The sequence below is a fragment of the Chionomys nivalis genome, chromosome 13 (genome assembly GCF_950005125.1).
Source record: "Chionomys nivalis chromosome 13, mChiNiv1.1, whole genome shotgun sequence".
Lineage (NCBI taxonomy): Eukaryota > Metazoa > Chordata > Mammalia > Rodentia > Cricetidae > Chionomys > Chionomys nivalis.
In genome coordinates this window covers 69,228,583-69,240,748 of record NC_080098.1, presented here as the reverse complement: position 1 = coordinate 69,240,748, position 12,166 = coordinate 69,228,583, and the positions used below count along the sequence as shown (strand labels likewise).

The 12,166-nt window shown below is 52.9% G+C and overlaps 2 protein-coding genes across 2 annotated transcripts; both read left to right on the top strand.

Annotated features, from left to right (window-relative positions):
- Window positions 1–254: 254 nt before the first annotated feature.
- Window positions 255–9,482, top strand: F12 (coagulation factor XII). The gene is made up of 15 exons (XM_057787858.1): window positions 255–311; window positions 639–696; window positions 2,985–3,081; window positions 3,901–3,971; window positions 4,279–4,389; window positions 4,472–4,603; window positions 4,719–4,823; window positions 4,942–5,107; window positions 5,202–5,413; window positions 5,517–5,739; window positions 5,900–6,036; window positions 6,121–6,264; window positions 7,303–7,451; window positions 7,537–7,713; window positions 9,394–9,482. Exons 1-14 carry the CDS (start codon window positions 255–257, stop codon window positions 7,702–7,704), a joined length of 1,830 nt encoding a protein of 609 aa, XP_057643841.1. The 3' UTR covers window positions 7,705–7,713; window positions 9,394–9,482.
- Window positions 9,483–9,778: 296 nt separating this feature from the next.
- Pfn3 (profilin 3) lies at window positions 9,779–10,278 on the top strand. Its single transcript, XM_057788177.1, has one exon. It carries the CDS (start codon window positions 9,865–9,867, stop codon window positions 10,276–10,278), a length of 414 nt encoding a protein of 137 aa, XP_057644160.1. The 5' UTR covers window positions 9,779–9,864.
- The last annotated feature ends 1,888 nt before the right edge of the window (window positions 10,279–12,166 follow it).

Sequence of the window (12,166 nt, the reverse complement as noted above, 5' to 3'; positions counted from 1 at the left end):
GTGGTAGTTGGTTATACAGCAGAAGAAAACAGCATGCTTCCTGATAGACTGTAAGATTGTGCAGTAGGAGCCTTCTCAGCCAGCTCCCCAGCTGCTAGGATGCCGCGTCATGGTTCCGCCAGGCTTTCCGTAAAGCCTGTGCCCCTCGGACCCAGGAGGGAGTTTGACCAGTTTCACCTTTCATGCTTCATTGAACTTTGCCCAGACCTATTGATCTGCCCTCCTGGGCAGGCAGTGGGACCATCGACGACAACATGAGGGCTCTGTGGCTCCTGGGGTCCCTGCTGATGAGCCTGGATATGACACTTTCGGTGAGGGCTGTGGACGCTAGGATTGGACCAGGATGGTACCGAGGGGTCCCTGTCCCAGCTCTGGCCTCTGCCTATCACCTGCTAGTTCAGGTCACTGGGAGACGTGTGTGGGGGAAGGCACGGCCAGCCCAGCAAGCCCAGACAAAGGAGAGAGCAGCCCACACTGGGGATATGACAACGCAGGCTACATTTGTAGGGGAGACAATGGGAAGAGGGAGGAGGGTCGAGTCTTGTGAGGAAATCCTGTACTTTGGGGAGGTGGAAGGAGGCTGGGGCCTAGCATAGGATCAAGGAAATTCTGATGTTCCTGCCTGCTGTCCTCTGTAGGCTCCACCATGGAAAGGACCTAAGGAATTCAAGCATGGCCCTGATGAGCCCACTGTGGGTAAGTGATGTGCTCGTCTTCCTAATCTACACCTGGCGGGGTTGAGTGTGCTTTAGCCTGTGTGGTCTATGCAGCCTCAGGCCTCTGGCAGAGGAGGGATCCTGAGCAGAGCTGTTCAGAAGACCTGCAGACCTGAGAAGTGCCTACAGATCCATAGCAAGCTGTATGCGCAGAGGGCAGGGCTTGGGCTGTACCGGATGCCTCTCTTAGAGCCTGGCAGGTGCTTGGTGGCATGGGGCAGTTTGCTATGGGTGCCATCACACCTGGGTGCTCACCAGTCTTCCTTAGTGTCCCGGTATTCCCCCCTTTTCCTTACAACACCTCTGGAAGATGTCAGTCATCACTGATGGAGCTCAGACCTTCCGTGGGTGATGGGAGCCAGATCAGGGCTTCAGACTCGCCCAAGGTCACAAACACCCCAGTTGCCTGCAAACCCTCCCTTTCTCACTTGTGAATTTCCTGTGTGGGCTTCGCGTTCCCCGTCTGTAAAGCTAGACAGGTAATAGTGAGTCCCTCAGGGTTGCTGCAAAGGAGAAAGGAGCTGCTGATCCTAGTAAAGCGGTCACCTAAAGGCAGGAAAATGCCTCTAAAGCCTCAGCTCTGACTTAGCCCGGGGCTGTAGCTCACCTGTAGAGCACTTGCCCAACAGGTACACAGTCCTGGGTTTGAGCCAAGCACAAAATGATAAGAAGTTCCTAACCCTTAGAACACTCCACTTAGGTGATGAGTACCCCTGACAACTCTGCCCTAGAGCTGTGAACAGGGAATCCTACCCTAGTGAGCTACATCTGGTGAGGCCAAGCTGAGGCTTGCGGCATGATGTCTCACAGTGAGGCCCAACACAGTGTGAGCCTCTAACCTTCCCTCCCAACCTCACACTAAGCCAAACAGCTGCTGCCCCTTTCAACCTGACCCAACAATGGTCCCCTGCCCTAAAGGTCCAGGCTCCTTTTCTTTTGTCACCTTGTTGCTCAACGCCACTAAAAACAGACTTGCAGCAAATGTTTGTTGACTGTGTCCTAGGCGCTGGGCTTAGTGGTCCCAGCACTGCCACTGTGACTCATCCTCCAAAGAAGATAGCTCTTCTTTTTGAGATTACAATCCTATTTCCCCTTTCCCTTTCCTCCCTCCAACTCCCCCATATCCCTCTGACACAATTATTTTTTCTGATTAATTATATTCTATACAGCTACAGGGACATCAGATTCGCAAATTCTATTAGGTTCCCGTGGACCTCTGACTGCGACATTTTCATCAGTTATCGACATGTAACCGTGTTTCATATGTGATTCTGTTCAAAGACATTGTATTCAGTGTCCATGAATGTTGTTGCTCCCTCAGCGCTGACCTCTTGGCCAATAGCACGGTTACCAACTGCCTGAACAAGACATCTCTGGCTCAGTTTCTCCCTAAGGTCCAGGACAGCTTTTTTTTTTTTTTTTTTTGGTTTTTCGAGACAGGGTTTCTCCGTGGTTTTGGAGCCTGTCCTGGAACTAGCTCTTGTAGACCAGGCTGGTCTCGAACTCACAGAGATCCGCCTGCCTCTGCCTCCCAAGTGCTGGGATTAAAGGCATGCGCCACCACCGCCCGGCCAGGACAGCTTCTTGTGGCGGGAGCTCTAGATAACACTTCAGCAGATCCGCCTGCCTCTACCCGGCTACAAAGAAATTCTTACAAGGCAGGCAGATTTGCACACACAAAGCCAGGGAACCATGAGGTTTGGCAGTTCTGTTACTGTTGCCATTTTACTAATGAGTCAAAAAAACTGTAAGTGACCTAAATGTTTATTTTTTTATTTTATTTTTTTTTAAATATTTATTTATTTATTATGTATACAATATTCTGTCTGCATGTATGCCTGCAGGCCAGAAGAGGGCACCAGACCTCATTAGAGATGGTTGTGAGCCACCATGTGGTTGCTGGGAATTGAACTCGGGACCTTTGGAAGAGCAGGCAATGCTCTTAACCACTGAGCCATCTCTCCAGCCCCCACCTAAATGTTTATTAAGTGGCAACTTTGTGACAAGCTCTTGGGTTTCAGACTTGACCCGAGGGCACAGAGCTTGTGAGGGTTGGAGGCAGAAATCCACTCCACCTGTCTGACTCTGGAAGACCGTTCTCTAAGCCCAATACAGTCTTGGATGCAGAGTGCTCTCATCTGTAAAATGTTGGTCTCTTTTCCCAGAGTGCTCTCTTTGAGGATTCCTCTCTCCAGTCAGGCCCCATGAGGCAGAGCATGGGCAGCTGGGCATAGGGTAGGCCTCCTCAGAGGTGTGTTATTCCCACAGTTCTCACCGTCGATGGGAACCTCTGCCACTTTCCCTTCCTGTACCACCGCCGTCTGCACCACAGATGCATCCACAAAGGCAGGCCGGGCCGGTCCTGGTAAAATTTCTCATGGGGGTTGGAGGAGGGGCCTAGAGAAAACGGATTCTGCCTGTCTATTATCTGCCTAAGAATTGTGTTTGGGCAAAAGGGCGTGTGTGTGTGTGTGTGTATGTGTGTGTAGTGGGGAGCTGCGGGCTGCGTTCCTGCCACCCTGCTCCTGGCCACCCTGCTCCTGGCCACCACCACCCGGCTTGGTTTTTGTTTTTTTTCTTGTGATATCTTGCACATGTTAGGCAAACACTACTGCTAATCTATACCCTCAACCTGAATCACAAATATTGGTTTACGGTTACAAAGAAATTCTTTTTTTTGTTGTTGTTGTTTGTTTTTTTGTTTTTTCGAGACAGGGTTTCTCTGTGGTTTTGGAACCTGTCCTGGAACTAGCTCTTGTAGACCAGGCTGGTCTCGAACTCACAGAGATCCTCCTGCCTCTGCCTCCCGAGTGCTGGGATTAAAGGCGTGCGCCACCACCGCCCGGGGAGCTGCGGGCTGCGTTCCTGCCACCCTGCTCCTGGCCGCCTGGCTAGCTTATGCCCCAAAATAATTACACGGAAACTGTATTCTTTTAAACACTGCTTGGCCCACTAGCTCTAGCCCTTACTGGGTAATTCTCATATCCCGATCAACCCATCTCTAATAATCTGTGTAGCACCAGTCTTACCGGAAAGATTCAGTATGTCTGACATGGCAGCTTGCTTCATTGCGTCTGCCTCAGAGAGCAGAGCTATGGCATCTGAGCTCACTTCCTCTTCCTCCCCGCATGTGTGTGTGCTAGTCAGCCTTCAGGCAAAGCAGAGGTCTCGTTTGTTTTCCCAGGTGTGCGATCACCCCTAACTTTGACCAGGACCAGCAGTGGGGATACTGCTTGGAACCCAAGAAGGTGAAAGGTACTGCATGCAACCCATGGCCCAAGGCCGCCTCCTGCCCTTCACTCCCTTCCCACCCACCTACTAGGTATCATCGGACCCACACACTTGGGATTCTGGGTCCAGCCCCTTTTCTTCTCCTACAGCATCCTTTCAAAGGTCAGAGGGAGAATTCTGGGAAAAGAGACCAACATTTTACAGATGAGTTTAAGGACCGGAAACTTGGGGTTCCATGGTCCTATGACAAGCAGGTTCAGGCTGGGGCTTGACCCCTTCATGTGTCACTCAAACTCCCTGTTCTTCCTTCCGATGTCTGTCTGTCTCTCAGACCACTGCAGCAAACACAACCCCTGCCACAAAGGAGGGACGTGTGTGAACACCCCCAATGGCCCCCACTGTCTCTGTCCAGAACACCTTACTGGGAAGCATTGCCAGAGAGGTAAGGGGAGCTGCCTGCCCAGGAGAAGTGCCTGGAACCGTAGAAATTTGCATGGTCCCACTGTCCTCTTTTTGTCCCCCAGAGAAGTGCTTTGAGCCTCAGCTTCTCCAGTTCTTCCATGAAAATGAGATATGGTTTAGAACGGGGCCAGCAGGTGTGGCCAGGTGCCAATGCAAGGGTCCTGGGGCCCACTGCAAGCCGCTGGCCAGTCAGGGTAAGTGGGTGTGTAGAGACTGTGGGGAGGAGGGCACAAAGTCAGGAGCCCCTGGTAGGAGGCTGGATGGCATGGTATGCCCAGGTTTGGAACAGTGTGCACGCACCTTCCCCAGCCTGCAGAACCAACGTGTGCCTCAATGGGGGCAGCTGCCTCCAGGTGGAGGGTCACCAACTGTGCCATTGTCCTGCGGGCTACACTGGACCTTTTTGCGACTTAGGTGAGTGGGGCTCTATGTGGAAAAGACTTGGGGGAAGTGAGTAAGGGAGAATGGAAAAGTGAACCAGAGGGCATCAACAGAGCCATCCCCTGATTGCAGGGAGTCCCTTTCTTCCTAGATAGTAAGGCGACTTGCTATGAGGACAGGGGGCTCAGCTACCGGGGCAAGGCTGGAACCACTTTATCGGGGGCGCCATGTCAGCGGTGGGCCTCGGAGGCCACCTACCGGAACATGACTGCGAAGCAAAAGCTAAGCCTAGGCCTGGGACACCATGCCTTCTGCCGGTTCGCTGGAAGGGATTGGGCAGGTCAATTTGCTTCCCCTTAGGGCCCTCAGGGGCTCTCCTTACTCTAACAGTGTTCCCTCTTGAGATTGCAGGAATCCGGATAATGACATGCGCCCATGGTGCTATGTCTGGAGGGACGACAGGCTGACCTGGGACTATTGCGACCTGGAGCAGTGCCAGACTCCAACCCAGGCACCTCCTCGAGTTCCCCCTGAGCGTCAGGACCTGCCGGTGCCCCAGCCTTCCACACTGCAGAAGCCTCAGCCCACGTCCCAGGCGCCACCTCCGTCCCACGCGCTAGATGGTTAGGCAGAGGAGGGGGTCCCGGCCCAGAGGATGTGGGCCCTGCTTATTCCAGGCAGCCTGCCGAGGGTGTCCCTGGCCTCAGCTAATCTTTCCTTCCACAGCCTCGCCTGAGCGTCAGAATCATGTGTCCAGGATCAGCTCAATGGGCTGCGGACAGCGGTTCCTCAAGCGACTGTCCCCGCTCAGCCGCGTGGTGGGCGGACTAGTGGCTCTGCCTGGGTCTCACCCGTACATCGCTGCGCTGTACTGGGGCGACAGCTTCTGCGCCGGCAGCCTCATCGCCCCCTGCTGGGTGCTGACCGCGGCTCACTGTCTGCAGAACCGGCAAGCGCCACCCTCAGGGACCCCTTGGCCGCTCTACTGTACCTACACCCTACGCTCCTCTCACCCCGCACTTCTCGAGCTCCCCCGGGGGTTTGAAAGCAGGGGCGCCCCCAGAACGTCTGTATCCAGCCTGAGCACTTTGTCTCCTACCCGACCGCAGGCCAGCGCCCGAGGAGCTGACGGTGGTGCTCGGTCAAGATCGCCATAACCAGAGCTGCGAGCAGTGTCAGACGCTGGCTGTGCGCTCCTACCGCCTTCATGAGGGCTTCTCCTCCATCACCTACCAGCACGACTTGGGTGGGATGACCCTGCAGGAATAGAGAGAAAAATGGGGAGGGTTGGGGCCCCAGGTCGCCGTCTAACCCTTCCCTCTTGTGGTAGCTCTGCTGCGCCTGAAGGAAACCGAAAACAACAGCTGCGCGATCATGTCGTCCTACATCCAGCCCGTGTGCTTGCCCATCAGCGCGGCCCCACCCTCGGAGACAGTGCTCTGCGAGGTGGCCGGCTGGGGTCACCAGTTCGAGGGTAGGCACAGCGGTTGGGAGCTGGCTGGAGATTTTTGGCTATCTGGGTGCGCACTTTTCGTAGCCTTCGATGAGCCTGGGTACTCGTTTCACTGACCTGACAATTTTGAAAAACAAAAACAAAAAACCGTGCAGGGGCCCTTGTCTCTGAAGTACGACTTCCCAGAATCTAGAACTCGCTGTCGAGGTTCCCAAATCCCTTTGGGTTTGTCCTAGTTTGCTTTCTGTTGTGACGATAAACACCATGGCCAAAATCAGCATAGGCGGGAAAGACTTTGTTACTTATAAGGCTGCATGCAATCCACCATGGAGGGGGAGGGGGGCCCGAAGCAGAAACTGAGGTAGAGAGAGGGAAGGAACTTGCTGCCTTGCTCTCAGCATCTTGCTTAGCTCTGTTTTTGCTGTTTGTTTGTTTGTTTTGTTTTTTTGAGTCAGGATTTCTCTGTAGCTTTGGATCCTGTCCTGAAACTAGCTCTTGTAGACCAGGCTGGCCTCGAACTCACAGAGATCCTCCTGCCTCTGCCTCCCCAGTGCTGGGTCGACTTCCTTTTTTACACAACCCAGACTCACCTGTTCGGGGGTGTCACTGCCCATAGTAGGCTGGGCTCCCTTACATCAATCGTTAATCAAGAAAATGCCCCCATAGACATTTCCAAAGGCCAATCTTAAAAAGGCATCTTCTCCATTGAGGTTCCCTGATGTCACGTGGACCCAGCTCAGGATTATAGAGAGAATTCAACTTTCTCTTCTCTCTGGGCTCCAAGTTACAAAGGCTTAACTAGGACTTTGTCCCCATGCCGGAGCAATGGGGACAACTATTTTGGGAGCCAGGTTCTGAGACATTGCGTGGGAGAGGGTAAGGGGTGTCTTCCTGTTCATTCTAATCCGGGCTTCTCTGTGGGCCTCAGTTTCCTTGCCTGAGAAATTGTTACCGGCAGGTCCCTACCACTCAGGCTTGCTGTGAGGGAGCCAAGTCAGGGTAGGTGTGGAACTGCCTGGTAGCCCGGCCCACGCAGCAAGCTTAGGTCCTCTTTTGCAGGGGCGGAGGAATACGCCGACTTCCTGCAGGAGGCGCAGGTACCCTTCATTTCCCAGGAGCGCTGCTCCAACTCTGACGTGCATGGGGACGCCATCCTGCCCGGAATGCTTTGTGCTGGCTTCCTGGAGGGAGGCACAGATGCCTGCCAGGTCAGCCCTGGGGTCCTGGTTGGTACTTTAACCCTACCTGTCCACCACAGAGCAAGAGTGATGAGCTTGCTTGTCCCCCACCCAGGGTGACTCCGGGGGTCCTCTGGTATGTGGAGAAGGGGCTGCAGAGCAACGACTCACCCTGCGAGGTGTCATCAGCTGGGGCTCCGGCTGTGGTGACCGCAACAAGCCCGGAGTCTACACAGACGTAGCCTACTACCTGGCTTGGATCAAGGAGCACACCACTTCCTAACTAACCAGGGTTAGTCCTTCCGGTGTGTGTGCCCCTGGAGTGTGAGGGTTGACTATGGTATGATGGACACAGTGGAGATAGTGCCCAGGTAGCATGCACACAGAAATTCAATAAAGTGCTTTGAAAATGTTCCCCAGAATTCCCTCTTGAAACGCCAAGAGAGAAAAATGGTACACCCATTCCCTCACTGCCTGGGCAAGATCTTAGATCTCTTGTCCAGGCCACCAGGCTTTCTTGGTCTCACTTTGAGCCAATCCCTGTACAAGGAGGTGGCTCATTCTGTTTACACAGTAACAGGTTCTCAGCCTGACACCTGGGGGAGATTCTGGAGTCAGTGTTCAAGCCCACCTGAGATCAGTAAACTGGACCCTCTAGGCAGAAGGCAGTAGCGAGATGTTTGAAAACTGCAGGTGATTCCACACACAGTCAAAGCTGAGAAGCATTGTTAGGGGTGCTCCAGATTGGGCTGGTAGTGGTAGCTGAGCATATATGATGTCCTGGCTTAGATTCCAGCACCACCTTTTAAAAAAGGGTGTTTGGGGGTTTGTTTGTTTGTTTGAACTTTGAGCCTGGCATGGTGGTGCGAGCTGGTGGCAAGGGCCGTCTGAGGCTATGAGAGCCGGGGTGGGAGCCAGCAATCCATAAGCCTTCGGGGACACCGTGACTCTTTAGGTGTGGTTAGAGGGCTCCCTTACAGGACAGGTCTAGCTGTCCAGACTAGCACCTTTCTTGCTCTTAAAAATGTCATTTATTTGTTGATTTCTGGAGACACGTCTTCCTAGTGCTGAGATGGCTGGGTTGTGTGGTGCTGGGGGGTCCATCCCAACACTTGGTGCATCATTGGCAGGTACTCTGTCCACGTCACTCAACTGACTGAGCTATAGTCCTAGTCCTTACACCCATCTCTTTTATATGGGGGCTATTTCCCCCTTCATTTTTGGATATAGCATCTTACTATGTAGCTCTTGGCTAGCCTGGGACTTGCTATGTAGAGTAAGCTAGCCTTGAATTTACAGAGATCTATTTGCCTCTGCCTTCTGAGTTCTGGGATTAAGTGTGTGCCACTATGTCTGGCCTTTTAAAAGTAAGAAAAAATGTGGTTTGTGTGTGTACAATGTGTTTGAGTGTGTCACAGTGTTGTGTGGAAGTCAGGACAACTCTGTGGAGTCTGTGCTCTCCTGCCTTTATGTGGGTTCCAGGGATGATGCTTAGGCCACCAGGCTCACAGGGCAAAGCACCCTTACCTTCTGAGTCATTTATATTAATAGTTTAAAAAGTTATAATTTCAAGATTGTGTGTGTGTGTGTTTGAGACAGGGTTTCTCTGTGTAGCCCTGACTGCCCTACAACTGGTACAACTGGCTTTGTAGACCAGGCTAGCCTCGAACTCACAGAGAATCACCTGCTTCTGCCTCCTGAGTGTTGGGATCAGCTAATTTTAAGATTTTTAGTTATGTGTTTGTGTGGTTCTGTAGCTATGAGTGCAGGTGCACAAGGAGAGCAGAAGGGGGCAGCAGTGAGCTGCTTTACCTCGGTGCTGTGACTTGAACACTAGTCCTCTGTGTGAAAAACAGTTCCAGCTGGGTGGTGGTGGCACAAGCTTTTAATCCTAGCACTCAGGCAAAAAAAAAAAGTTCCTGTTCTCCCACCAATTCTTTTCTGTTTGTTTGTTTTTTCTTTTTCAAGACAGGGCTTTTCTGTGTAGCCCTAGCCGTCCTGGAACTTGCTTTGTAGACCACCCTGGCTTTGAACTCACAGATCCGTCTGCCTCAGCCTGGGATTAAAGATGCGCACCACCGTGCCCGCCTTTTTTTTTTTTTTTTTTTTTTTTAATCTTAATTTCTGTCTGTGTGAGCTTGCCCAGAGAGGTCAGAGTTGAGGCCCTTGTATGTCAACAGAAAAGCAGTAAGTGCTCTTAACGCCACCCTTCCAGCCCCTCACCCATCTTCCCTTTCCTCCTACACGCTTCTTTTAGAACTGCCCCCCCCAACTCCACCGCCCTCACATTCTCCACCCAAAGAGATGTTCTGTGACGTTTGCCCCACGTCACAGCCCCGCCCGGCGAACTTCACGGAGTAGAGCCGGTGTTCTTAGCTCTCGGTCCTGCGGGTCACCCCCTCTAGCGCAAGCACAAGGAATAGGGGGCGGACTCTGAGCCGAGATGGGTGACTGGAAGGGCTACATCAGCGCGGTGCTGCGGGACCAGCGCATCGACGATGTGGCCATCGTGGGCCACTCGGACAACCGCTGTGTGTGGGCATCACGACCCGGGGGTCTGCTGGCGGCCATCTCCCCGCAGGAGGTGGGTGTGCTCACCGGGCCAGACCGACACACCTTTCTGCAGACGGGTCTGAGCGTGGCAGGCCGCCGCTGCTGCGTTATCCGTGACTTCCTGTTGGCCGAGGGCGACGGTGTACTGGATGCACGCACCAAGGGGCTGGACGGGCGTGCAATTTGCGTGGGCCGCACGCCGCGGGCACTCCTGGTGCTGATGGGCAGACGAGGCGTGCATGGAGGCATCCTTAACAAGACAATGCACGACCTGATTGGTGGTCTGCGGGAGCAGTGCTCCTAGCTGGACCGCCAGGCCACCCGTGGTGGTAGGAGGACCAGAATAAACCTTGAATGGACAGCTGTGGGTTTATCCTCTTGGTGCATGTGCGAGGACGTGCAAACAAGGAAACTAGCTTATGGGGAGATCCTTGCAGAACAAAATAATCCTGGTGGGCTTCCAGGCCTCCTGTGCCCTGTCCATTCCTCTTGTGGTAGATGCCTTTGGTCTGGGTGTTATGGTACTGCCCCAGGTCCCTAAACACGTCACAGCTGAGAAAGCATACTGGGGTAGCAGGCTCTCAGATTTTACCTCAGGTTTTAGTAGCATTTCTCATGGAATTTTCCACATATGTAGGCATAAAAATGAACGAAGTCATTCCCATCCACCTCCCTCCCCAGCACACACCAACAGCCAAGGTCTGTGGGGTTTCAGGATGGCGTTGAGTGACCCTCAGTATGTTGGAGATTGGCCCCAGGATACCAGTGGGTACTCAAATCTTAAGATGCTCTTGTATAAAATGACAGTGTTTGCAAAGAATCTACCTATAGCCCCTGGTGTGTGATCTCCAGGTGACTTATATACCTAATATACATAAAAGCCTGTCATCACTGTGCTGATTGGGTAAGGAATGCTGAGTTTTAAAAACGCCCATGTACGATCAGTAAAGACGGAACTTTAAACATTTCTCTCTCAACGGTTGGCAGAATTGGCAGAGGTAAAGTCCAGGTATACGAGGGCTAGCTGTATTTCTGCCCCTGCTTGGCACAAGTATGGTGACTAGGTGACAGGATGTAGCTGACTATTCTCAGAAAAGCTCTAGGGTGCCGGGCGGTGGTGGCGCACGCCTTTAATCCCAGCGCTTGGGAGGCAGAGGCAGGCGGATCTCTGTGAGTTCGAGACCAGCCTGGTCTACAAGAGCTAGGTCCAAGACAGACTCCAAAGCCACAGAGAAATACTGTCTCGAAAAACCAAAAAAAAAAAAAGAAAAAGAAAAAAGAAAAGAAAAGCTCTAGGGTCCCCAGGCATCTGCATCCCACACACAGAGACCTCCGAGGTTGGTCCACTGAAGGCACATGTGTGAGGATTATCATTGGGCCTGACTCGGCAGTCTTCCTTTTCTTCTGAGGCCCAAAGCCCCCAATAGAAAGCCTTAGCCTACAGGGAAGAAATGTGGTACCCTTACCCACTGACCCCCACTCTGCAAGCCTCACTCCAGGACCCTGCATGGAAGAGGCAGGACCGCAAAGCTCAGGTCTGTTTAAGAGCTGCCTAGCTTATTCCCCAAAGGCACAGGACAGAGGTGGAGGGAGGATCTGTCCTCTGCCCTCTGTGACCAGTTCAGACCTCTCTTGCCCACAGTTACCATCCTGCCCCGTTTTCCACTGGCCCCAGCAAGAATCCACTGGTCACTCACTCAGGAGCACTAATCTTAGGGAGAATGAATGTGGGATTGATGTGGGTGGGTTTACAGAACCAGGGATACCAGAGTGTGGAGGTGAAGATTCACCTCTGGGGAGGCTCCAGACTGTAGGGAGGGACTTGTGGGAGCTTTAATTGCGGATGAGGCTCAGGAAGGCAGGGCCAGTCAGACTCTAAGTGTGCAGGACTGAAGGCTGTTGGTCCAGTGAGTGTTTGAAGGAGGATGGTGCTGCCGACCTCCGTCTTGATCTTCTCTTCGCTCAGATGCAAAGCAAAAGTAGTCCCAAATAACGAAAGTTTAATTCCTTTCTGGTTTTCAAACAAGGGATCATAGCGGTGGTGCCGAAGCCCTTGGTGAGGGCGAGGAAGATGACGTGGGAGAGAAGGTGGTAGAGAGGGAGAATTCAGCCAGTGATTCTGACTTGCACCTGAGCACAAGTGAACAACCACATTGTCACCGATCCAAAGCCACCTTTACTCATAGTCATCC